The sequence below is a fragment of the Temnothorax curvispinosus genome, unplaced genomic scaffold, assembly GCF_003070985.1.
Source record: "Temnothorax curvispinosus isolate PA1 unplaced genomic scaffold, ASM307098v1 QBEX01011159.1, whole genome shotgun sequence".
Lineage (NCBI taxonomy): Eukaryota > Metazoa > Arthropoda > Insecta > Hymenoptera > Formicidae > Temnothorax > Temnothorax curvispinosus.
The window spans coordinates 1,919-28,294 of NW_020220939.1; the positions used below are offsets into that span (position 1 = coordinate 1,919).

General features: G+C 45.2%; 4 protein-coding genes across 4 annotated transcripts; 1 reads left to right on the forward strand and 3 right to left on the reverse strand.

Moving 5' to 3' along the window:
• The first annotated feature begins 6,318 nt into the window (after positions 1 to 6,318).
• LOC112461203 lies at positions 6,319 to 8,494 on the forward strand. The gene is made up of 3 exons (XM_025026356.1): positions 6,319 to 6,371; positions 6,478 to 7,701; positions 7,837 to 8,494. The coding sequence occupies exons 1-3, from the start codon at positions 6,319 to 6,321 to the stop codon at positions 8,492 to 8,494; spliced, it is 1,935 nt and encodes a 644-aa protein (XP_024882124.1).
• A 994-nt stretch (positions 8,495 to 9,488) lies between these two features.
• On the reverse strand, positions 9,489 to 10,493 carry LOC112461204. Its single transcript, XM_025026357.1, has one exon. It carries the CDS (start codon positions 10,491 to 10,493, stop codon positions 9,489 to 9,491), a length of 1,005 nt encoding a protein of 334 aa, XP_024882125.1.
• Positions 10,494 to 17,820: 7,327 nt separating this feature from the next.
• On the reverse strand, positions 17,821 to 18,507 carry LOC112461205 (matrix metalloproteinase-2-like). The gene has a single exon (XM_025026358.1). The coding sequence runs from the start codon at positions 18,505 to 18,507 to the stop codon at positions 17,821 to 17,823; it is 687 nt and encodes a 228-aa protein (XP_024882126.1).
• A 134-nt stretch (positions 18,508 to 18,641) lies between these two features.
• Positions 18,642 to 19,403, reverse strand: LOC112461206 (interstitial collagenase-like). Its single transcript, XM_025026359.1, has one exon. It carries the CDS (start codon positions 19,401 to 19,403, stop codon positions 18,642 to 18,644), a length of 762 nt encoding a protein of 253 aa, XP_024882127.1.
• Positions 19,404 to 26,376: the final 6,973 nt, after the last annotated feature.

The following is a 26,376-nucleotide window of genomic DNA, read 5'->3' on the forward strand; positions in this document are numbered from 1 at the left end:
CGATTGTTGTAAAAAAAAACAATAAAATATTTAAACATATTTGATTGCATTTTATAGACGCATTTAATTTTGCAAAATTGCAAATGTAATAATTAATATTATTATTCGCTTTTTTTTATTATTCTATGTATAAAAGTATAAAGTCGTAGAAAAGTGAATACTTCACGAGATATTTTATATTAAAAATATTATAATAAAATTTTAAATATCTCAGGAAATTCTTAACAAAAGAGGGCTTTATTATAGTGTTTTGAAAACATCTTGACGAGATCTACAACTTTTATTTCAAAGAAAAAATCAAGTTCCGCTTAAGAAATTAGTCACCTTTAAAATTTCTTGAAAACGATGATATCTACGACATGACTCTTATAAGAATCATGTGTCACCCTTTTACAACTTTTGTCTGAAACATTTTTCCGTATTTTTCATATTTTTCGGGATATTTGCCTGCGTCGATTAAAATGACTCACCCTATAGAAATTCAATTTGACTCAATCTACCATTACGCTAGTAACACGCGCTGCCGCCACGCGGCATACTTTCTCGTAATTAAAGATCGTCACGTGTTCAATATAAGAGGCGAGTCTGCGAGATGCTGCAAAATGCTTAAACCTTGATATTGTTTGCTGCATGCGGACAGAAGAGACGCTTTAAGTAATCCTTATATCTCACGTAGCACAGTACAAAAGGCAACGAACATAATTTTATTAATTTAATCTAAGTATACTATATCGGTATATCTTATATACCTTATCGGTATATACTTTATAAGTATATAGTATACCGTGCACATTCTATCCTTGGTTCTATTAGGATTTTCAGTCGTGACGTAACCATGACGTCACAAGGCCAAGATGGTTGCCTATTCCTGAAAGTTGTATGCAAACATACAGTCTGAGGTGGTTTATCATGCCTTTTAAACGCGTGTGATAAAAAATGTACCTAAATATAAAAGAAATATATGCATTTGCACAGTGCACCCCTTTCTCAAGAAATTTCATGGAAGGAGAAAATTTGTTGTGCTGTGGACACTTCCCATACAGCATGAAATATTCCATGAATGTTCTATAAATATTCTTTAGAATATTCATAAATTTTCTATGAATAATCTATAAATGTGCAAAGAACGTGTAATGTCCCGCTTTGAATGTCCTTAGAAATTTCTGTAAATGTTCTCGAATAATCTACAAATGTTTTATAAATTTTTCCGCATAATCCATAATTTTTTTATATATGCAAAATATATTTATAGAACATTTATAGATTATTTTAGGAACATTAAAAATGGGATATCGCATATTCTGTATACATTTAATATTCACCCGACATAAAAAGAATTATTTATTTCGAAATTTTATTACTATTTTTTAACTAAATTTGTTTCTTAAGATGCAGTCTATGATTATAAATATTTTCTCGTATTTGAAAAACACACTTACTTTGGTGGGATTCGAACTCGGAACCTCTGGATCGTGAGCCAACTGCCTTACGTGGTAGACTACTTCTTAATTTGATGTAAGCGTTATATATAGTCTACACATGTCATAACCAGCGCAAATATATAATTTTTCAAAAATTATCTTAAGAAACAAATTCAGTTTAAAAAGAGTAATAAAATTTGAATTAGATATATGATATAATATTTCTCAATGTCGGGTGAATGTCAGAAACCAGTGCCGGTTTTCGTGGAATCACTCATCTCATCACACAAAACAGACGGAAACCATAAAATAGCGGCTATCAATTGACGAAGCGGATGCACTCCAACTGTCATCGCTCATTAAATGGTAAATGACGAAATCTTCCAGAAGACTCGAACCTAATAAAATAAGCAAATTATAGACTTGTTTGTCGCATTCCATCTAATTCCACGAAATGAAGCACGAAATTTCAATTATCTCAAAATTTTGTGACAAAGGGCGCAACAAATTAAAAACGCCATAAGGATCTGGGTGACGGGAGGGCTGATCTCACGCTTTTCCGTGAAACGCAGGTTTGACCTAAGACCCACGCCTCGCGGCGATTGATAAAATTAAGACTCTGGAAGGGACTGTTAAAGGGCAAGATGATAACGTACTCGCCAATGAATAGCCGCTAATTAAAAATTGCTCATAGGCAATGACGATTTTTGGGGAAACTCGCCACGGGATAGGCGGAAAATTGAAACATACGTCACGATCAGAAGAGAACTCCACCCAATCAAATCGGATTAAAACATAATCCCGCCTCCTTAATTTTGTATAAAAATTGCGACTTTGCGCACTTGGAGTCACTTCTGATCCAGTCCGAGACGTCTTAAAATTATATTTACCAGCCGTACTTGTCAACTATCATCCAGCTGTATTCCTCAAGTGAAACCAGATTTCTGACGCGTCGCGAGTCGATTCTGTGCGCGTCAAGACGCATCACAGAACCGAGCCAAACCTACCTCCGGAAGAATCCGCCGCAGTCACCTCAGAGACTCCCCGATCACAGCCGTCAACAGTAAGTCCGAGATACCCGCTCGGTTATCTACATACATCCCTACAGTATACATATATATGTGTGAATACCATACACGAGAACACGTATAAGTATAAAATCATCTTTAAAACTCCCTCTTTTTTTCGATTTCAAAATTATAAAATAATTTTAGTGAAGTCGAAAATCCACCGCCGCAAGTCTTTGGGAATAACTATCCGCAATCGGTTAATTCGGAACAGGCGCGCCCGCATAGTGGAGCGACAGCTCCTAGCTTCATTTCTAAGACGCGAACGGTCTCCGCATATCGAACTCGCTATCCCCGATTTTCCCTCTTCCCGATCTCCCTCATCTGCCTGTTGTTTCCTTGCGTATCGGGTGTTCCCCGATACCCCAGAATCTTCCCCTTTTTTTGAACTTTCCTACTCTCCAGTTCCTTCCGAGGAACTTGCGGAGTTCCGGGAGAGATCACCCTGCAACTTCTCCCCTGTTCCTTTCGACGGAATTCCTTCCCCCTCTAGTTCCACCACCCTCTATCGTGACCGATCACCCTCTCCCTCCTTTTCCGACTCGAGTATCGAAGTACTCGAGGAATCCTCCCCGCGTTCCCCATCCCCTACTATAGAAATAGTATATAAATGTATAAATTTATAACTAATCGCTAATCAACCATTGTATCGTAATCATAGCCCCTTACGCAATCATGAATTTATAACTATTTTTCTAAAATAAATTTAAATATTTTATTCCGATAACTATGTTACCAAATTAATGTTTGAACCCTCGTTTTTATATATTCACACATACATAGTCAACACTTATTCTTCACAATCTACTCACCAAATGTATCGTTGACGAGCAGAATATCGATCTTTATAAAAATCCTCCTCGATCTTCCGAATTTGTACCAGGACAAATGTCAATCCACACACACACACACACACACACACACACACACACACACACCACATTTCCACGTATTATTATATACAATAATGATTCTTTAACTTGTAAAAATATTTGTTCTATTCCTTTTACAATAAATGTTCTAATTATTTGATTAAAATAAACTCAATGTTTATCCATTTATAAATAAAACCTCACCCCTCACTACCTCTCTAAATCGTACAAGGTCCGATCCCCGGTAATAGGGATATTATCCTTGACCGAAAACAAGACCGCGAGTGCACGAAAACTCTCAGTAGGCGTGCGTCCCTTCTGGACGTTGACCCACGACTAGAGTTTTTTCGAAAAATGCATTCGACTCGAGGCACGCGCCCTTCCAGCGTGAACCCGAGATACCATAGAGATCTCGTTACGTCTTCCTTTACCCCCTCCCTCGGATAGCCTTTCTTTCGCTATCCGTCGAACCAATGTACCTAAATTCCGGGGTTCTGACGTAACAGCTCTTTAAATCCTAAAAACTTTTAGAAACTAGAGATTTCTTACACGATGTAATTAACTTATTTACTCAATTAGAAGTTGGAAAAAAAGAGAATTGGAAACCATTTCAAGCTGCAGTTATATTATCAACATCTACAGTTTTAGACTTGAGTTTGATTTTTATAAACGAACAAAAGTAGCCATACTATAGGGGATTTAAAACCGGGCGCACTTGACGGCGGGTCGGGGGCAAGAAGCGGAACGCGTGGAGGCCGCCGTAAGCGGTGGGCGAGGGGATGGCGTCGACAGACGGGAGCCGCCCCGCCGCTGCTTTTCTAACCCGGGTTAGTGGGGGGCAGCGAGGGGCGCCACCACTTTCGCGCTGCGCGGCACGAGGGGGCGGGCCACTCCGAATTTCCCCTCTAGGTCAATTGCGGTTATCTCTCAAAGCTATTTCCAGAGTTATCTGCTGCCCTATTGGCATCCGCCGAGCGATAAGCGCGAGCCAACGCGAATCCTCGCGCAATTGTATCGTCAGTTTGAAGTTTGCGAAGGTTATATTTTAATAATAATTACTGAAATCTACATTGCAATAATCGTACGGACAGAAACAATTTCAACAACGTACGCGACATTTCGTCGTGTCGTCGTCGGAGATCGTTTTCGTTTGCGTGATCGCGGTTATCTCTCAAAGCTATTTCCAGAGTTATCTGCTGCCCTATTGACATTCGTCGTGCGATAAGCGCGAGCCAACGTGAATCCTCGTGCAATTTTATATCCCGCTAAACATCGTCGTCGTCGGAGATCGTCTCTCCGTTTCTTCACGTTGCCGATACGCGCGAGACGTGTGATCGCGGTTATTTGTCAAAGTTATTCCAGGAAACGCTGCGTGGTTATTTGCTGGCCTATTGATCCCGTACATCCGCCGTTGAAATCGTTATCGGGGTTCGCCCGGGTTCTCGCGGGCGCTATATAAGCGCGAGAGAACGCTAATCCTCGCGCAATTAGATTGTCAGTTTGAAGTGTGTGAGGATTAAATATAAAAAAAAAATGTCGGAGGAAGATCGCGATCTCATCGTATTCGCCACAGGCCTCGACTCGTCGGACGCGTATCGCGAGTAAGAACGACGGTGCGAAGAGCGTCTCGCGTCTCTGCGAGAGAGATGATGAGAAAAAACCCGCCCGACGTACACCGGAACGTTGAACTCTCTTATCGTTCGAGTGGCGCGATTGGAAGGAGCGAGAAACGCTCTGCGTCAACGTTTCCCGCAGGTGGGCGCCGGTCACTGCGAACCGAGCAGAGGATTTTCGTGGACGGAGATAGAGACGGCTTTCGAAAGTCGCGTACTGACCGGTGCGGTTATAAACTCGAATCACGTCGATCCTCGATTATTTTTCAAGGACGCGAGGCGCACGGTGCTCGAACAAGTGCGCGTCAATCACGATATGCGAGAATGGTACGACAGATACATGATCGATGCCACTCTGGCGGGTCTGGATGAGTTTCAGGAACGCGACAGTGGCTGGGCATTGTCGCGTATATTGAACCTGATCGTGAACGTGAACAAGTGCAATCCCATGCACGCCGGATGTTGGTTTGAAATACCGCAATGGATAAAGGTGAAGAGAGCGGTGATCAACGTGCATTCAGACGACAACGCGTGTTTCGCGTGGGCGGTAATCTCCGCTCTGTATCCCGCTCTGCGGCACGTGGATCGATGCGGGTCGTATCCCTATTACGCGACGATGCTGAATTTGGAAGGGATCGAGTTTCCTATGACTCTGAGGCAAATTTCGAGGTTCGAACGACTCAACGACATGTCCGTCAACGTTTTCACCACTTGGCGGAGGGGACGAAACGACGAGACCGTTTCTTTACAGCTGACCAACGATAAGAAGAACAGTCATGTCAATCTGTTGTATCTGTCAGATTCGCGAAACAACTCGAACGGCGGTCATTTCGCGTGTATAAAGAATCTGTCGCGATTATTGGGGTCTCAGTTAAACAGGAGCAAGAACGTGAAGTACATATGCGATCGGTAAGTATAAAAAAAAAGAGTGCGATGTATGTGGAATGAAAAAATCGTACATATTTTTTTTTCAGATGCTTACACTACTTTCATTCGAGAGAGAAATTGTCCGACTGCGGAAAGATGAACGACTGCGCCATCGTTCTTCCGAACGACGACAAATGGTTGTTTTTTCGCGATCACAGTAGGAAGGAGCGACTTCCCTTCGTGGTCTACGCCGATCTGGAATGCGTGTTGGAGAAAGAAAAGATAGACAACGATAACGTCAAGAGATACGCATATCAGCATCACAGAGCGTTTAGCGTGGGATACTACCTGTGCAGCCCGTACCGAGATTGAACCCGGGTACAGATTTTGTCGCGGCGAGGACTGCGTGTCGTTGTTCGTCAACGAGCTCAACGTTATCGCGCATCGCGCGAAGGAGATACTCATGACGAACGTGACCATGGCGGAGCTCACGTTGGACGAGACACGAAAGCGCGACGAGCTGCCACATATGTGAGAGACCGTTCGAATCGGAGGACGGTCAACGCGTGCGCGATCACTGCCACTTGACCGGACGTTACAGAGGTCTCGCGCATCCGCGTTGCAATCTAAATTATAGAGACTCGTACGTTATTCCTGTGTTCTTTCACAATCTGTCCGGTTACGATGCCCACTTTATTATCAAGGATATCGCCAACAGCTTCGAGGGTAGAATCGATCTATTACCATTCACCAAAGAGTCGTACATATCGTTCACGAAAAATGTGAGTGAAGGCGTTAACTGGGGAAACTGCGCGAAATTGCGATTCGTGGATTCGTTCAAATTTCTCAGCACCAGTCTCGAGAAATTGGCGTCGTATATCGATAAAGACAAACTGAAAATCATGCGTTCGGAATTTTCAGAACTGAGCGAAAGCGATTTCGACCTGCTCACGCGTAAAGGTGTATTTCCGTACGAGTACGTCGACGGCTTCGATAAGTTGCTGGTGACGGAATTACCGCCCCGCGAGGACTTTTACAGTTCGTTGACCGGTGAGACCGCGAGCGAGAGCAATTACGAGCACGCGCGGAACGTCTGGCGTTGTTTTCGCGTGAGAAATCTCGGCGAGTATAGCGATCTGTATCTCAAAACGGACGTGCTTCTCCTAGCGGATATCTTCGAAAATTTTCGCGACACCTGTATCGACACTTACAGACTGGATCCCGCGCATTACTACATCCTACCGGGATACACGTGGGACGCAATGCTGAAGTACACGGGGGTGCGATTCGAATTGCTCACCGATATTGACATGGTAATGTTCGTGGAGCGCGGTATCCGCGGCGGTCTGAGTCAATGCTCCAACAGGTACGCGCGAGCCAACAACAAATACATGCGATCGCACGACTCTTCGCAACCGTCGACGTATCTCATGAACTTCGACGTGAACAATCTGTACGGTTGGGCGATGTGCAAACCGTTGCCGTACGCGGACTTTCAATGGGTCGACGACGCGGAGAGTCTCGACGTAATGTCCGTGAAGTTGGACTCCGCTATCGGTTACATCTTGAAGGTCGATCTTGCGTACCCGCATGAACTCCACGACGCCCACGCTAACCTTCCGTTCTGCCCGACGCGCGATAAGCCTCCCGGAAAACGGTGCAATAAACTCCTCGCCACTCTGCGCGAGAAGTCGCGCTACGTGCTGCATTACCGTAATCTACAGCAATGCGTGCGATACAGATTGTGCGTCACGAAGATTCACCGCGCGCTTCGATTCGCGCAATCTCCGTGGCTTCGGAGATACATAGAGCTTAATACGGGATTCAGAGCTCGCGCTAGCAACGATTTTGAGAAAGAAATGTACAAATTAATGAACAATGCGGTATTCGGCAAGACCATGGAAAACGTACGAGATCACGTAGACGTGCGTCTCGTGACGCGTTGAGATGGGAGATACGGCGTGGAGGCGAAGATCGCGAAACCAAATTTTCACAGTCGAACCGTCTTCGCGGAGAATCTGATCGCCGTCGAGTTGCGCAGGCTCGAGGTGAGGTTGAACAAACCCATCTACGTCGGTATGTGCATTCTCGAGATATCCAAGACGCGCGTCTACGATTTTCATTACGATTACATGGTGCCGCTGCATCGCGAAAGGTGTAAGATAATGTACACGGACACCGACAATCTCATATATTTTCTCGAGTGCGACGACGCGTACGAGGATATGAAACGCGACATCGCGAGATTCGACACGAGCGGCTATCCCGAGGACAACGCGTATCGCATGCCGCGCGTCAACAAGAAGATACCCGGTTTGATGAAGGACGAGAACGACGGCGCGGTGATGACGGAATTCGTTGGACTGAGGTCGAAAATGTACGCCTTGAGGGTCGAGGGAAAGAGCGACACGAAAAAAATAAAGGGCATCAAGAGAAACGTGGTCGCGAGAACGATAACGTTCGACGATTACGTGTGTTGTCTGAACGACGCGATAAGGCAGTTTAGGCGTCAGTCGTGTATTCGTTCGACTGCACACGAGGTGCACACCGTGTCCGAGTTGAAACTCGCTCTCAGCCCGTACGACGACAAGCGATACGTCGTTCCCGACTCGTACGACACTCTACCGTGGGGGCATTACAAGATACCGCCGTGAAGAGGACCTTTTTTTCTTATTAAGATTATATTTTTTTTAAACAGTAAAGAGTATAAGAGTACAATGGATTTTATGGGTTAGATTTATAAGCGCAATCGTGGGAAGACAGGAATGTTTAAACTGTCTAGTCTTACAAACGTTAATTTTTATATAGAAAAGATAGCACTCTACAGCCCTTTTTTTCCTCTGCGTAGGGAGCTACAAATATTAAGAAGGAAAGAAATATCTCTATCACTATTAAGAGATACATATATTTTTAAGTTTACATTTAGACGAAACAAAAAAAATACATTATTGTAACTACAACACGGCTGTCTCATTTCTATAATACAATTAAAAAAAAGCGTTACAGAATATCGAGACGCGCGCGACGTTCCACCCACCAATCGTGTAACTTGCACACGTTCTCCATGGCGCAGTTCTTCGCGTGGCGTCCGCAGAGGAAAGATCGGATCGCACTGAGGGTCTCCAGTCGATCAATGTTTTCGTATTCGACGTCCATCGACTCGATCTTAACGTTGAATTCACCGACGGCGTCGCCGAGAATCTCCTCCAACCATCCTTTCTTTTCAGTGCCTTTCACGTAAACGAGTTTGAGCGTCTCGCAGTTCAGCCCATCGCACACGGCGTTTCGGATGATCGTTCTCGCCCGAACGTAATTCACGTCTCCATCGTTCCATTTGAAACCATGATGATTCGTCGTCAACCAGCACGCCCGCGATTTTTCCGCTCTCGATAGAAGATCCCACGACAATGGCGCGCGAAACACGTGGTGAATCAGTTCCTTTCCGTCTCTGAACACGGCTACTTCTTTAACTGTGAACTTTTCGCGGATAACGAATCCCTGCAGATCCACGAATATCGGTACGTCGCGGTCGGCGGACATCGTCTCTCTGTACGGTCAGTCGCTACCCCCACTCTGTTTAAACCTGTAGCTTATCGCGATTTCGTCAGACGAATAGATACGTTTTTCTTCTTCTTCTTCTGTTTTCCTTTACACGATCTTGCGGACTATGTTAGTTAGCGGATTGTACTCGATCACGCAATCGTGGATGATGAGACAGTAGGCCGTAGTATTGGAATCTATATTACGTTTGCAATTGAACTCTATGCGAACGTCTACGGTGGCGCTTTTAACGGATTTGTTCTGACGAGAACAGTCGATGACCACGAACGGGCCCCATTTGTCGAATTCTTTCATCGTTAGGAGCGCGTTCTCTCGCTCGCATCCGTAATACGACTTTCGAAATTTCGCGTACATCTTGTACAGTATGGCCGTTCTACGCTTCTCAAAATCCAAGTTCATATCGTCGTAGGGATAAAAATCTGAATTAAGGTACAGTTTCACATTGGTGAGATTACCGTCGTCGAACTCGGAGGCGTGTTTCAATAAGTTGTTGGACCTCCCGGTTTGTAGCGCGAAAATGACGTATCGCGGTTTCTCAAGCTGCGTCGCTGCTTTCACAGCCCACGAATGCCTGTTCGTGGTTTGGAGCAAAGAGTGCTCGTACAGATCCCACGAGCGAAAGCCCATACTTAGGTATCGTCCGCTCTCCAACGTTCGTAAAAGGAACAATTTATTGACGTCGTTCAGCACCACGTGCGGCATTCGCCATTGCACTTTCAACAGAGTAAGCGTAGGATTCTTGTGACGTTCCGGTTTCGTGACGATGCAATTAGCGTCAGTTCGGGCACGTATCAGAATGAGTTCGTGTCGCGCGTTTATCACCACGTGTTTGTAATCCTCGCAAAAACCTAGCAGAACGTTAAGGGGTACGCAGAAATTGAAATCGCCGATTCTAGTTCTTGAACGAGGTCCCACGTATTCATTGATCACAATCCATCCAGCGTTTTGCAGCTTCCTGCTTCTCTCGGTGGTCAGCGACACGAAATTCTTGATCGAACTGGTTATTCCGACGTTTCTGTTCCTGTCGATCTCCACGCCGTTGAGTTCGTATCGAATCTCGTCGAACATGAACGCCACGCAATTGTTGTCCATCGTCGTATCCGAATCCTTTTCCGGAACGCCGTCGGAGAGTACTCCCTCGATGTACAGAAAACTTTCGCAGGGTAGAGTGTACAGATCCTGCTGTTGTATCGGAATTCGTATTCGTCGCTGTGCCCGAACGTGGTATTGGCATATGGATTGTGTGTGTTTCGATTTTGACGATGCGATCGTCGAAGATCGGCTCACCTCCGATACTCAAAATGTCGGTCATAATCGTTCTTCACGACGAATCCCAGAGATCGTAGAAAAGCGACGTTCGCAGCGCTCAGTCCGTTTTTCTTCTTCTTCTTCTCTCTTACAATCGGTCTGCGCGTTCCTTTCGTCGGAGCGCCGAACGATAACGTTCGCGATGCAATGACGGATGCGGCTCTTGCGAACGAGTCGTTCAAAACGAGCATCTTTCGCGCACGCACATATTCGCCCCCGATTTTGTATTTTTATTTTATTTTCTGCGACGCACGTGTAGTCGAACCGTTATCTCCTCCCCGCGGAAGTCAATCAATCGTCCGATCTAATCCACGACGCGTAACGTTATATCGGTGACACGCGCGATGACCGGAAGGTAAATGATCTGCATCGGAGTCTCCGACAGCTTATATCCCGGTGGAACGTTCGGCACAAATTCGTGTATCGTGTGTGCCGGCTTGCCGTTGCTGTAGGCTCCCGCGGTGACGTTGCATTCCACGCGAATGATATTCACGCGCATAATATTCACCAGTTTGTCGGACGCGTGCCATTTATTCGGCTCGAGTACGCGACGTGTCGAGAAACCTAACAAAGAGCCAACGTTGTTCGATTTGGTGAAGTCAACTCTATAGGTACACTTGATCTCGCTTCTCATAGTGTTTTCGTTAGCGCGTAAAATTATCGAGCGTTCGCTTTTCTCGCGGTCGTCATCGTTATCGTCCACGTATATGTAATCGTCTTTCTTCTTCGTACTTTTTTTGCGGAGGATAGCTGTTCTCAGGTATCTATCTATAGCGTCCAGTTCGTACGATCCTTCGGGAATAGCGATCACGTCGTTGTTGTCAAAGTAAAATCTATTGTTCGTGAAGTCAATGTTCGGTATCGTGTTGTACGTCTCGAAATTCGCGAGGCCTATCTCGTATTCGCCGCCGCTCAGATCCAGAGCGGGAAAGTAGCCGGCTGAGAGGACGCTGCTTCTTCCGGATAGCGAGAGAGTCAGCGACATAGCGAGATTGTTTCTCCCTCTCTCATGGTCAGAAACGTTTCCAGTCGACGTCTCGGAGGAACCGCAAACACAATTGACCGCAGATGCTATGATCGAACGTCTGATACGAACGACGGTTGTACACGATATTCACGTCACTCCCGAGATATCGTTCGAGTTCCCTCGGGGGTCAAAGATTTCCAAAACTGTCAAAGTAGATCGCGTTGTTGCCCCTCTTCGCATAGGCGACCCAGTGCGTACCCGGGCCCTCCGCGTCGTCGAGATTCACGATTCCGCTCTCGTCGCGACGCACTTTCGTCGGCAACGCGTCGCGCATAAACACGCCCCTAAAGAAAGGTATGCGCGAAAGGCGCGCGGACCGATTCAATTGCTCGTTCGTTGTGACGCCGAACGTCGGCAAATTGAGCGTCATCAGTGTCTTTTTCGGCGATTATTTTTTTTTACCCGTTCTCGTTCGTCTTCTGCTCGTCACGCCACTACCGCGTTTGTACGGCGCGAGATACAGTCCGCGACCCTCCAACGCCCGATTGTGACGATGCAGTTCCTCGAGCTGACGTTGAGCGGCCTTGTTGTCGTTCACCGCCTTGGCCACGCCAGCCGCTCCATCGATCAGGGATCCGAGCGCTCCCAATATCGGTAGAAAGAGTAGGAGACCCCCGCGTTTCGCCAACGGGAGAATTTTCTTCCTCGTTACCGCTCCCCTCTTCATCTTTCTCATACCCATGCCCAATTTCGTTTTTGTTTTCATAGCAGCCCATACGGCGGTTGCGGCGGCTCTCTCGCCAATGGTTGTGTCGCTCGCCGTGATACGCTCGCGCGCCTTTTCGGCTAGCGCTCGATCGGCGACGTGTCGATCTGCGAGATTACCGCTTTGCGAGTAAGCGATATCGTGCTCGCGACACGCCTCGTCCAACGGATTGATACCTCGATCACCGCGCGCTAGTCGCTTGGCGAGACGAGTACCCGGTCCGCAGAATTGATAGCCGGGTATGTGTAATTCGACGGGTAGCGCATTTATCGCTCTGTTGAGGAGGCCGCTGCCAGTGCTTCGCGCCGCTGCGCGCGACATGCACCGCAATCCCTTATGAGCGATGGTAGACCGTCTATGTGCGTTCTCTACCACGGACGATTGTAATGTCTCAAACACGGATGACAGTCCCGTACGTCGGGATCCGTCCTCAGATGAACGGGCAATTTGTCCCACAGTCGATCGACGTACTCGGAAAAGTTGCGCAGCAGAAAAATCTTCAGCACGAATTTCAGTTGCTCGGCGGACAGACCGAGAATATCGCGTTTATCCGCCAGGACGAGAAACATCGCGGTAACTGAGGGCGTATACCGATCGAACGTACGTATAAATAGGGCAAGTGTGCGCGCACGCGCGTAACAATGCGATTCGTGAGACAACCGTCGGCGATAGGAGTGTCGAATCTCGATTGCAAGACGCGACTGACGTCGGGTTTAACGTCGAGAGAAATGCGTCGACACGGCCCTCTTTTACCGATCGCAATACGTTACGTCATCTGCGGCCCTTCCAATTGCGGTAAGACGAACGTGTTGATAAGCTTACTGGAAAGTCCGCACGGTCTGTGTTTCGAAAACGTATACGTGTACTCGAAATCTCTCCATCAGCCGAAGTATCGTTACCTCAAGAGTCTGCTCGAATCGATGAATGAGATCGGTTATCGCGCGTTCTCCAATAATCGCGACGTCGTGCCGCCGAGCGAGGCGCTCCCCGGTTCGATATTCGTGTTCGACGACGTGGCCTGTGACAAACAGGACGCAATCAGGGAGTACTTCGCCATGGATCGACATTCGAATATCGATTGTTTTTACCTCTGTCAAACGTACGCTAAAGTACCGAAGCATCTAATACGCGACAACGCGAATCTGTTGATCCTGTTTAGACAAGACGGAACTAATCTAAAACACGTGTACGACGATCACGTGAGCCCCGATATATCGTATGAAGATTTCTGCGCGTTGTGTCGCGAGTGTTGGCAGCGCAAGTACGGGTTCGTGGTGATAGACAAGGACAGCGCGCTACAAAACGGCAGATACAGACGAGGATTCAACGACTTTGCCGTACTGTAGAGCGATCAGTAGGTGTCGAACGTTCCGAGAGCGATGCGCGATGAGCGACGCGAAAGACACCGTTGACCGAGAGAAGACCGCGCGGCAGATCGCTAAAACGCGCGCGTTGATACGCAGAAAATACAGAGCGTTGAAAACCGGCAGTATGGAAAACAAGATGGCTCTCGAGAGACAATTCAAACCGATCGTCGACCCGTTGAAACAAATCGTCGAACACGTCGAAAGAGGTGAATCCAAGAACGACAATGCAGCGGCGGCAGCGACGACAAAAGGTTTCGTTATTAAAAAGAAACGCGAGCATAGCGAAGACGACGACGACGACGACGACGAAGGAAAAGTCGCGCGAAAAATAATATCGAGATCTAAGAAGAAGAAGAAACAAACGAGTGCCGAGTCAGAGATGCTCCCGATTCACTCCACGCCTCTGAAACCGCGAAAATTATCGTTGCACGAGCGGATGGGAGAGGAGCTGGAGGTTTTCGCGTTGCCGTTGCCTTCCCCCGAAACACCCGTAAGGGACGTTCTACAAACGCCGCAGAGTCACGAGGAACTGCACAGTCAATTGGGTCCGTTGGGACAATGATACGTGGGCGCTCTTCTAAACGGGGATCCACAAAATGAATTCGATATCGTTTACGGTGTGTACGTCGGAAATGACGGCACGATGCTCGGTGACAAACGGTTCAAGGTGAACGCGGACGATTCCGTGATCGTGAACGGAGTGAGATACACGGGCACGCCCGGCTTGTACGAATTAATCTTCAAGAGATATCCCAATGGTGCAATTTACACCGAGGACGACATGCAAAAGTACAGAAATATACTGTTAGCGACAAACGCTTACAGACGCGATTATAATGCTCTTAACCCCATTATGGGCAACAGGGGACAAAAATACACGAAAATCATCGCTCCATTGGTATCGCGCGGTAGAATCGGCAGTAATAGAAAGGGCGCTGGCGCATGGCGTGACCAGATTACCGTCGATCATGAAATTGAACGACAATACAATGGATTACGTTTATTGGGACGATCCTAACAAATTGGTGGATCGTCTGCGATTACTCGAGGTCTCTCGTTAAGCGGGCAACGACGCGCACGGTAACGAGATTCAGTCGATAATTGAGGAGCTTTGCGAGATCGGATTGATTATAAATTGAGCTGTCGCGTCGATCGCGACGGCAGTACGTTTCTCGACGAAAGATCGGCGCAATTTCGGTGAACAAATTCGGAATGTCTCTGAGGAAACGCGGCGACAGCGGCGGATTCGCGACAGAAAGATCGCGATTCTCTATCGACTCCCTGCGGAACTACATACGAGACAGCGCGCTTTGCTTGAACGAGGATTCCTACGACGCAAGGGAGCGCAAGCTACGACGTCTAGCCGCGCCGGAGATCGACAGCGACGCGACGAACAAGAGTTACGTCAAACGCGCGCTTCAAGAATCGGGAAAGGAGATCGATAAATCGTTGTCGTCGGTGAAAAGTGAGGTGGATAGGATAAACGGCGACGTGAACGGACTCAGAACCACGTTGAGCGAATTTAAGGAGACTGAAAACAACGTCATGAGCGGACTCAGAATCACGATGAACGAGTTTCTGACCAAGTTCGAGGAGATTGAAAACCAGATACAGAACTTGGAAAACTCTAAATCCACGCAGACGGGACAGATACTCGGCGCGCAGATCGCAATGAACGACTTTCTAGCCAAATTCCGCGAGATTGAAGGAATCGTGACGAAGGAATCGTTCGAGAGAGAGATAGCGAACATTCGCGGTAACAGGAGGAAAGGTCAATAAGGAGGTAGATGAGCCGTCTTTTTTTCGCGCAGTCAAGAGAGGAATACACGCGCGCAATGATGAGTGCCGAGAAGCGGAGACTCGTGGAGGAGCTGCACGCACCGGCGCGGAGAAACTTCCCGCGACGTCACGTCGTGGTGCGCGGTTACGACGATCTGTGACAGGCTGACGTGGTCGAGATGCGTCCCTACGCGCGACACAAGGGTTACTATTACATACTAACGGTTATCGATGTGTTGAGCAAGTACGCGTGGGCGTTACCGCTCAAGAGCAAAAGCGGAAGCGAAGTAGCCGCGGCCCTGTTGAGGATATTTTGCGAGGACGCGCGATATCCGAGGAATCTGCAAACGGACAAGGGAAAGGAGTTCTACAACGCTAACGTGCGAGAGATTATAAAAAAACGCGATACAAATCACTACTCGACGTAGGACTCGGTGATGAAGGCGTCGGTGGTGGAGAGATTCAATCGCACGCTGAAGAACGACATGTGGAAACTCTTTACGCTCAACGGATCGTACGCGTGGGTCGATGCGCTGCCGCGTCTGCTGACGAATTACAACCACCGCAGGCATAGAACGATCGGGATGCGACCGGTGGACGTGACACCCGCCGTCGCCAAGAGACTCTTGTCCACGGTGTACAGTCGCGCGAAGATCGCCGCTCCGGGTAGATTCAGGGTAAACGATCCGGTGCGCATGAGCAAATTCAAGACGCTGTTCGAAAAGGGCTATACCCCTAACTGGATTACCGAGATCTTCCGTGTCGCTAAAGTACAACGTACCAATCCTGTGACGTATCTGTTAATAGACTACCGCGGGGAACCGATAGCCGGAGGATTTTACGAGCATGAGTTGCTGCGAGTTTCCGACCCCGACGTTTATCTTGTGGAGAAAGTGTTGCGTAGGCGAGGCGACGACGTATACGTGAAGTGGTTAGGAATGAACTGTTCGCATAACTCATGGATAAATAAAACGGCGGTGTTATAGTTTCTATACATATTATTTTTTTGTTCGCCTTAATGTAAACTTATGTGTATTTTAAAAACAAAATATATGTTTTATCATTCTCTAACCTTCGCAGTCATACTTCTTCTTTTATCCGTATGTGATTCTATTGGAGAAGAGGAGGAGAAAAAAAATAATCAAACGAGGTTCCATAGGGGGGGTTTTTTTTCTCTCTTTATTTTTTTTAATAATAATAATAATATGTGATTACAATAATTTCTCAATATTCCCGAAGCACAGAGCGACTAACTCGCAGTCAACGATGTCATTGCGATCAAAGAATTCGCTCTCGCGTATCGCTCTTGGGACGTTCGCGGGATCCGTCACGGTGGCCGCAATAGCGACGAAGCGCGTCAGATTCGCGTCGATCGTGTTGATGATCGCGCGCAACGAATTCACGAGGTTGTTGACGCAAAGTTCTAGGTCGAACATGAGGAGCACGGTGTTCGTCGACACGATCATACGAGTCGTGGACGTTTCCAGGCGTAGGGTCGACAGAGTGTTAATCTTGCTAAATCGTAATTTTAGTTTTCCGTTTTCGAAGCACATCGGTGGTGGAGCGCGCTCGTTCTTTCCGCGCTGTAGATGGGACAACACCGCGCGTTTAAGATCGATGAGTTCCTTCCACGTTTCAGGCGAGAGTGAGATCTCCTTGCCGCGACAATCTCCTATGACGATGTGTATGTAACACGGGAGTACGGCTGTGATACCGACGTCTATGAATTTGTACCCCGTTTTAGTTAATAGGTATCTTCTTTCCAGAATTCGCACCGGATGACGTTCGGCGTCACGTTTCGATGTACTGACGTCGTCGTTGCTGTGACTGAAAATAATAAAAAAAAATTATTGTTATATCGTAGGCGAGCAATACGGGATCGTCGCGAACTCACCACATGTTTTTCCAGCAGTCGACGTTGCCCCGATTCAAAAACGGAGTCTCTAATTCCGTCGATTGCTCGTCGACTCTTCTTCTTCTTTTCGCGTTATCGACGCCGTTCTCGAGATCGTCGTCGGATTGGCGCTGTTCGAAATACGGGGCGTGTAACGTCGAACACATTTCTCTCTCTTTTTTTCTCCGTTGTCGCGGTGCAGTTGGCGGATCACGCGAGAATGAGTCGTTCGAGGAAAGTTGAGGCAAAATATATTTTAAGAAATAAATTACGATTCCCCCTCCTTTCAATAACATTCTCAGGAGTGACATGTAAAGGAGGGGATACGTCGAATCGTTCTATTCTTCCTCTTCTCTATTCGACGTCTCCCTCGCGTCAATTCGAACGAATCGACTCAATAGATCTCGCAGTTGCATCATCAGTCCCTGTCTCGGGCAGGTAATACCGAAGATCCTAAGATCAAATTTGCCGGATACCGTTACGGTTTTCGTAAATTTGTTGAATCTGTAGAATCGGTTTTTACTGATAAAGTACAGATTACCGTCTATGTATCGAAAGGCCGACGATACGCTGTGAGGTATTCCCGGAAATATCATGTCGATGTGGTAGTACTTAACGATATTCATCGAACAATCGTCTATCTCGCCCACAACATTATCGTCGTATATAACGAAGGTTCGTCTTTCGTTCGTGTTCAGCACGGCGTTGACCTTCCTGGCGGTATCGGGAATTCTGAGATCTGTGTAAGATCTTGGCCAAGTTGAAACTAGCGTTAGACGCGGATAAGTGATCATGTAGCTCATATTGCTCGCGAACAGCATGATATTGCCCGAGGGCGTCTGATACGCGGCCGTCAGACGCGTGAAATTCTTAGGAAGAAATTTCATGTAGTCCGTCAATAGCAAGGGTTTCTTGTACGTTTTCCCGTCTATATCGATTGACCACATGTATCGTTCGTGCGAGATGTACAATCGACCGTTCGTTATCAATACGGTATCCACGTTTCGCAAGGTGCACAGATCCATCTCGACGTCTTTCGTACTCGTCGTTGTTATCGTCGTCGTCGTTGTGGTAGTCGTCGGTGTCGTCGTCGTTATTACTTTTGGAACTTTAGCGTTTTCTTTAGCGCCGTACAGGTGTTAAATGGAAAGAACGTCCTCTAGAGTAAGTTGAATGTCTTCTCAGGCACGAACGCGAACATCACCGAATCTTCGCGGAAGGTGTGCGGCAAGCCTAAAGCGTGACCGATCTCGTGCGTCAATGTCTGAAGTAAATTGTACATCCCCGGGGGATTCTTAGTCAGCTGTATGTGCCACGTCTCCGCTTTGTCTACGTGCACCTCCGAGACGAAATTGGGGTCTCCGGTGGGAAAGAACGCGTGAGCGACATCTCCGTTAGGACCTCTGAACGCAGACGAACACGGTTCGTTTCGTCGGGAGTATAGCATCGCGTGACGCCCCTCACGAAACGATATCAAAATATCGGGATTCAGTGAATCGCGCTCGAACGTCAATGACGAATTCGCTGCCCACAGATCGAACGCGGCTTGGGTCGTTTTCAAGATTATGTCGTTGGCCAGATGAAAGTTCCATTTGAGATGTTTCCTCGGCCATTTGTCCGAAAGCGGAGCGAACGTGCGCTCCGAAATGTCCTCGACGCCGCATCGCGGTTTACCCATTTGATTCAGCGCCTCTTCGTTTAATTCGCCGTCGCCTGGTAGTCGATAGAATTCTTGAAACAGTGAGACGGCTCGATGTAACTCCTGCGTAGTGTTGTAGGACGATGAAAATCGCTGTGCACCGCTGTTATCCAGATACCCATATTTTTGCAGATAACTGATCGCAATCTCATTTTCACTCGATTTACAATTTACCGCGACGACGATAATAATCGCGCACGTAATTACGCGCGCGAGCGACATCGTCGAGAGATAACGATACGTTTCCCACCTCGACCCCTTGACCCTCGAGAAGCGATAAGCGTCACCGCCCGATCGAAGCGCGAGTGACCGACGTAACGAGCGATGCGTTCCTTTTTTTCAGCGATCGCGACGCGGGTGGGAAGTCTCGGTAAAGGTGTCAATTCGTGAAAGGCTGAAAATGAGCGTCGACAAGGCGAACGTGACGATTTCGCTTTGACGTTAGCGCCAATGATGAAGTTGAATTTGTATAATATTCACCCATCGTCCCAGTACAATGAAACATAGACTTTAAACAAAACATTATTAAGAAGTACATATTTGCAATATATTATATATATATTTAAACGCAGCGTAATATCTTCAAGTAATAATATTTCATGATACATATATAAATACATGATATTAATTCTGAAGATTCGGTATTTGATATCGCGACGCGGGTGAGAGGTCATTCGGAAATAGATATCTCTTACACGATTGGTGGGCAGAACGTCGCGCGCGTCTCGACATTCTGTAACGCTTTTTATTGTATTATAGAAATGAGACAGCCGTGTTGTAGTTAAGATAATTTATTTTTTTTTCCTACATATTACTTTTTTTTTGTAGAGTAGTGGGTGGTTCCACTAGGGGCCCCTGACGGCTCGCGGTATGATGTACCTCTGTAATGAAAAAAAAGTTGAATAAACGTGTATCTTGATAAAAGAATATAATAAGTCTTTTTTCAAAAAACATTTTTAAGACGTACATATTCGCGATATATTTAAACGCCGCTCCGGCCGCTTTCATGTATGACGTTCCTCGTCTCCTTCGTAACCCCGGGAATCTTCCTCAAATCGTCCGCCGCTTGATCCAATAACTGACGCACTAATAGTCGCTTGCGATCCGTACGCGACAAAGTGGTCAGGATCTGAGATCACAATTTCGCGCATTTCCACCAATCACGTCTCTCCTTGTTCGCGATATCCTTGATGTCGTAGACGTCCAGACGGATCAACTGTGATCCGATCTCCCCGGGCGACCTCACGGTAAGCATCCGTCGATCTTTCATCTTCGATATATGCTGCGGAATACGATCGAGATCGCGACCAGACTCCGTCAGGTCGAACAACGCGTCGAGCCCGCCGCCGCCGCTGCATCCTACTTCCTCCTCCTTCTCGTCTCGCTTCTCCACGCTGTACGAATGATCCGTCGAAACCGCGGCGGGGATATCCCCTCCCGCACCGACGGGTAAATTTTTTGACGTATCTGTCGTGATAATTGATTCATTCGTAAAAGGTATCTTGTGTCATCAGATCACTCACTAATAATGAATACAACTTCGACGGAAGTCGATCACGAATGAAATTATATATTTCATTCACGGAACAGGTAGGACTCTTAGGACCTTTCTTCAGCTACAATTTATGGAGCTCTGTCAGCACGCTCTTTATGTTGCTGCCCTCGCGCATACTACGTACGTCGCAATCGGTTCGCTTCTGATTCATAGTCGTCAGGTACTCCGAGACGCTTGCGAGCAACAGTCTCAAATTCTGCGACGCCGAACATTCAGGTTTGCGCAGCAGATCGAGCAAAGCGAAACTGACCAACTCGATATCCGTCGAGGTGCGTTCGACTTCTACGACCTGATCCTCGAACGGCTCGTCCAACAACGACATTAGAGCCTCTTTATCTTTCATTTGACTCTCCATGGCACTATTTCTCTCCATACAGATGTACCGCGCGAACTACGAGCATCAACGTTCTCGCACCTTCACAAACTTCAAACTGACGATTGCGCGAGGATTCGCGTTGTCTCGCCCTTATCGCTCGGCGAATGTCAATAGGTCAGAATTCGCGTTCTTCCCGCGTTTATATAGCGCCCGATAACAATTTGACAGCGGATGTACGGGGTCAATAGGGCAGCAGATAACTCTGGAAATAGCTTTGAGAGATAACCGCGATCACGCAAACGGAGACGATCTCCGACGATGACGACGACGAAAAGTCGCGTACGTTGTTGAAATTGTTTCTGTCCGTACGATTATTGCAATGTAGATTTCAGTAATTATTTTTAAAAATAGAACCTTCGCAAACTTCAAACTGACGATATAATTGCGCGAGAAAATTCGCGTTGCCTCGCGCTTATCGCTCGACGGATGTCAATAGGGCAGCAGATAACTCTGGAAATAGCTTTGAGAGATAACCGCGATCACGCAAACGGAGACGATCTCCGACGACGACGACGAAATGTCGCGTACGTTGAAATTGTTTCTGTCCGTACGATTATTGCAATGTAGATTTCAGTAGTTATTAAAATAGAAATAAACACGATGCGATCTAATATCTTGCATTTATATATGTATCCATGAAATATTATTATTACTTGCGAATATGTACTTCTTAATAATGTTTTGAAGATCTCAAATAACGTTGTCTGACGAAGGGTTAATAAATATTAAAATAGAAATAAACACGATGCGTGCGCGATTGAAAATATCGATGACGCGAAAGCGTCCGCAGTCCGCATTGCGAGTCGAGGCGCGAAAGATCTCCGACGACGACGACGACGATCGATTGCCGTGGACCTTCGATCAATTACCGACGCACCGCCGTCGCGACGGGGGATCCATCCGCGGAGAGGCGCCTCAGTCGCGCGAGGGGAAATTCGGAGTGGCCCGCCCCCCCCCCCGCGCCGCGCGAAAGTTGTGGCGCCCCTCGCTGCCCCCCACTATCCCGGATTAGAAAAGCAGCGGCGGGGCGGCCCCCGTCTGCCGACGCCATCCCCTCGCCCACCGCTTACAGCGGCCCCCACGCGTTCCGCTTTCTGCCCCCGAGCCGCTATCAAGTGCGCCCGGTTTCAAATCCCCTATAGTATGGCTACTAACAAAATTTTAAATTTTTTTTACCTGCACGATTGACGCAAGATTGTATTGAAAACTTTTTTTCTACTGTAAGACGTAAAAATGTTATTCCTAATGCACTTCAGTTTAAAATGAATTTAAAATTAATTACAGTGTCTCAATTTATGAAGAATGTTAGTAATAGCAGTTATGAAGAAGATGACAGAACATTTTTTTCTGATTTCTTTGATGTATTGACTGTAAACCACAATTCAAAAAGTTCCTTAATTGATAACTTTGTTTATAAAAACATTAATAATGATTTAAATACAACAGTAATTTCTTGGACTAAAACAAATTTAAATAAAATATATCAAATTGGTGGATATATACTTAGAAGTAATTTCAAAAATAATAAAATGTGTATTACATGTATTTCAGCTACTGGATCAATGAGAAGCAGTAATGCTTTTTATCATCTACTTACACGGCTTAGAGCTTGGCATAGTAATTCTCTATTTTTCCTTAATTTTGCGACATTGTGTTTCTTTTTACAGATGGAAAAAATATTCCGTGTTTTTCTTAAGTATAGCAAACATCAAAATAGTAGAGTTAAGTTAAAACATTTCTTTATTAAAAAATGTCAAAAAATTAAATATTTATTACCTAAGTTACCTAATTTAAAAGAAAAAATAATATGTAGATTTTATGTTTTGTATGAAAATTTCATCTCATAAATTACGACAAGATAAATCTGTTATTTTTGCAAGTAAAAGCATGGCAATGCATAATTTAATAAAATGAAATTTGTAATTTTAATTCATAATTTTCTTGATAGTATAAGATATCCTAGAGACATCCAGGATGTCTGAAGGATATCTTGAAGCATTTTTCAGGATGTCCAAGGACATATTTAGGATGCTTCTAGGATATTTTGTGCTATCTGGGTTTGTTTCATTATTTTTATGAACACCCCTATTATCAAACTTTCTTCAGTGCTATGGTCATAAACATTTAACATCTTTATAATTATCTAATTAATAAATCTAATATAAATATCCAATTAATTGAAAGTAATTTTAATGATTTTTCTTTTTTAGATGGAGCTGACAAATAAATTCCGTTCAATCTTGCAAGAGTGAAAACATTAATTAATGGAATTTTTCAAATAAATACCTATTAATAACGATAATGTGATTTATTACTCAGACAGCACCATGTCCAAAATCGAGACATAAGACGTCTTTTAGCCATCTTTTCGTAAGACGTTTAAAAGATGTCTAAAAGATGTCTTACACGTCTTATGTCCCGCTTTTGAACATGTGTGCTGTCTGGGTCATTTACTGATTATATATTTCTCTTTCGTGTATCTTTACTATTTTTATAGTTTTTTACTTTTTTACTTTTTTTGTAGTTTACAGTGATTATAAATTGTACTTCAGAATTATAATCTTATTAGATATTGATTTTTACAATAAAATTTACATTATTTTTAATATTATATGAAGCTTTTTGTTAACCAATCTATAACAAGTAAAATTATTTTTAATCTAAAAGTAATATTTTGTTAACAAATACAATAATAGCTCTGAAAATAGGTACATAATTATAGAAAGAATAATAAACATCCCAATAAAAGCTAAGCAAGCACTGTTAAATCATTAATTTAATACCGTTAATAAATGCAAAATACAAGTTATTAATAGAAAAATATTGCTGTTAACAAAATATTAATGCTGGATTTGTTATTTAAATTCTTTTTATGTTTTTATTTTTTATTGAAAAATGTCCAAAGTAGAACCGTGTAGATATTTGTATTTTATTTGAAATATTTTATAACTATACACACGAATAATATTTGCGCTCTTATTTATCTTCTTATAAATCCTTTAGTAATGTTTTATTATTTTTTTATCGCGTTTTGCTATTTTTATATTTAAAATAATATACATTTTTATGATATTTTAAACTGGTACACTTTAAATTTTGCCGCGTACAATCCTATTTTTTCCCAGTAAGCAAGAAACATCAAGAAACATTTTAACTACATTGCAGCAACGTTGTAACGTTAATGCAATATAGTTAAAATGTTTCTTGGCGTTTCTTGCTTGCTGGGCTGTTTTGCATGCAAATGGCGGCGTGTTGGCCAGTCTCTCCCTGGAGGGTGCGTCCTATCTCACTCTCATCATGCGTTGGCAAACTCATGGAGCGCATGATCAACGAGCGATTGATTTGGTGGGCTGAAAAGGAAGAAAAATTTAGCTCGTCACAAAATGGTTTCAAGAGGGGAAAATCTTGTGCCGATAATTTGGTCAAAATTACATCGGACATCCGAGCTGCACTGAATGCGGGCGAATATACTTTGGCTGCTTTCCTCGATGTCTCTTCGGCATACGACAGCGTGGAATTCCATATTATGCTGGATGGGCTGTTGGCGCTTGGCTGTCCTGCGGGTATCGTCAATTTTGTTCGCAATTGGCTATACCGAAGAAAAGTTCAATTTATCGTCAACTCTGGTGAGTTCGTGGATCGCTTTGTTTACAGGGGCCTCCCGCAAGGCGCCGTGCTTAGTCCGGCGTTGTATTCGCTTTTTACTCGGTCTCTCCGTGAGGATCTCCCAGCAGGAGTTGAAATGGTAGAGTTTGCGGATGACGTTGGTCTGTACGTTTCGGGCCATAATCGATGACGCAATCGACTCTTGCTTGAGCAAGCCGTAAACATCATTGCTGAGAAATTGAGACTTATCGGCCTTGATCTCAAATCCAAGAAAACGGTTTTGGTTGAATTCAACCAAACGGGCTTTGTCGACAAAAACCTGAGTATCAATATACAGGGATGCGACGTATTCAATTGCGACGGAGCCAAATTTCTCGGAGTTGGCTTGATAACAGCCTTAATTTTCATCGTCAGGTCCAAGAAGTTAAAGGCAAAGTTAACAGGACCAATTCTGTTATGAGATATCTGTGCAGGGTGTCAAAGGGCTTGGAAGTCAACACGGCCCTCATGCTCTACAAAAGTTTGGTTAGGTCTGTCACAGACTATGGCATTTTTACATAGTTCCTTAGAGACTCGGGTGTAAGGAACTCGAGGGCGGTCAGGATTGCAGGTTAATTGATTAACGGGTCAACTCGATAAAACGCAATAATATTTATTGGAAAGATCCGCGCGTTACTCTTACTACTTGCTCGTACGCCGGTTGTACAAGTAATCTCCTCAAACAGGGAGTGTCTCCCTCGCAAAACTTCACTACCAATCAGTGCACTCATGCATCAGCCAACCACAGCACATCTGCCACAGCCAATCACAGCACACATGCATCTACCAATCAGAATGCTCTAGGTGGCGCCAGGCGCGAGTGTATCTACGCGAGCGCTTCGCAAATCAAGCGCGGGAAATTCAAACGGGATTTACGGCCTCAATCGCCGTTTACACGGGATTTCAACTTAAGCTGGAAAGGACTTAATATATGGGTATTTGCACTGCCCTGGGATTCAGGAACAGCACTCCCAATAACGTCCTGATAGCTGAAGCTAAAATTATGCTACTTAGAGATAGAGCGATTATGCTGGGGAGGAACTTCATTACTAAGGTCATAGCCTATAACAACAACGGTTTGTGTCTTAAATTTCAACGTACCTTGGACCGAGAGAATTATTGCCGTTTTCATCTACCGACCTATAAACTGTCTGTTATCTGAAATTTGGAGTAAATTGAGATTCAGGACTGGGATTAGACCCCATAGACAATTTGAAATCTTTCAACTATGGCGCACATACTTTTAGACCTTGCGTAGATTTGGTTACTGACGAGTCGAGAAAGCATGAGCGATATCCAGATGAGGTGCTCATTCGTAACGTCATCAGGAAGCATGATCTGACTTCTCCTTTGGAAATTATCTACACAGATGGTTTTTTCGATGTGACGAGTCGCTTGACGGGTGCTAGCATTGTTATATCTGATCAAGAAATTGCATATAAGATTAGTCTCCCGGGCTTGTGTTCGTCGTATACTGCTGAGGCGTTTGCTATCAAGTCTGCTCTTCAACTTATGATTCAACAACATGAACACAGGAAGAAAGATATCGTCATTATATCTGACTGTAAATCCGCACTACAATCGATCTACAACAATCATATTAATGTTCATAAAAACCG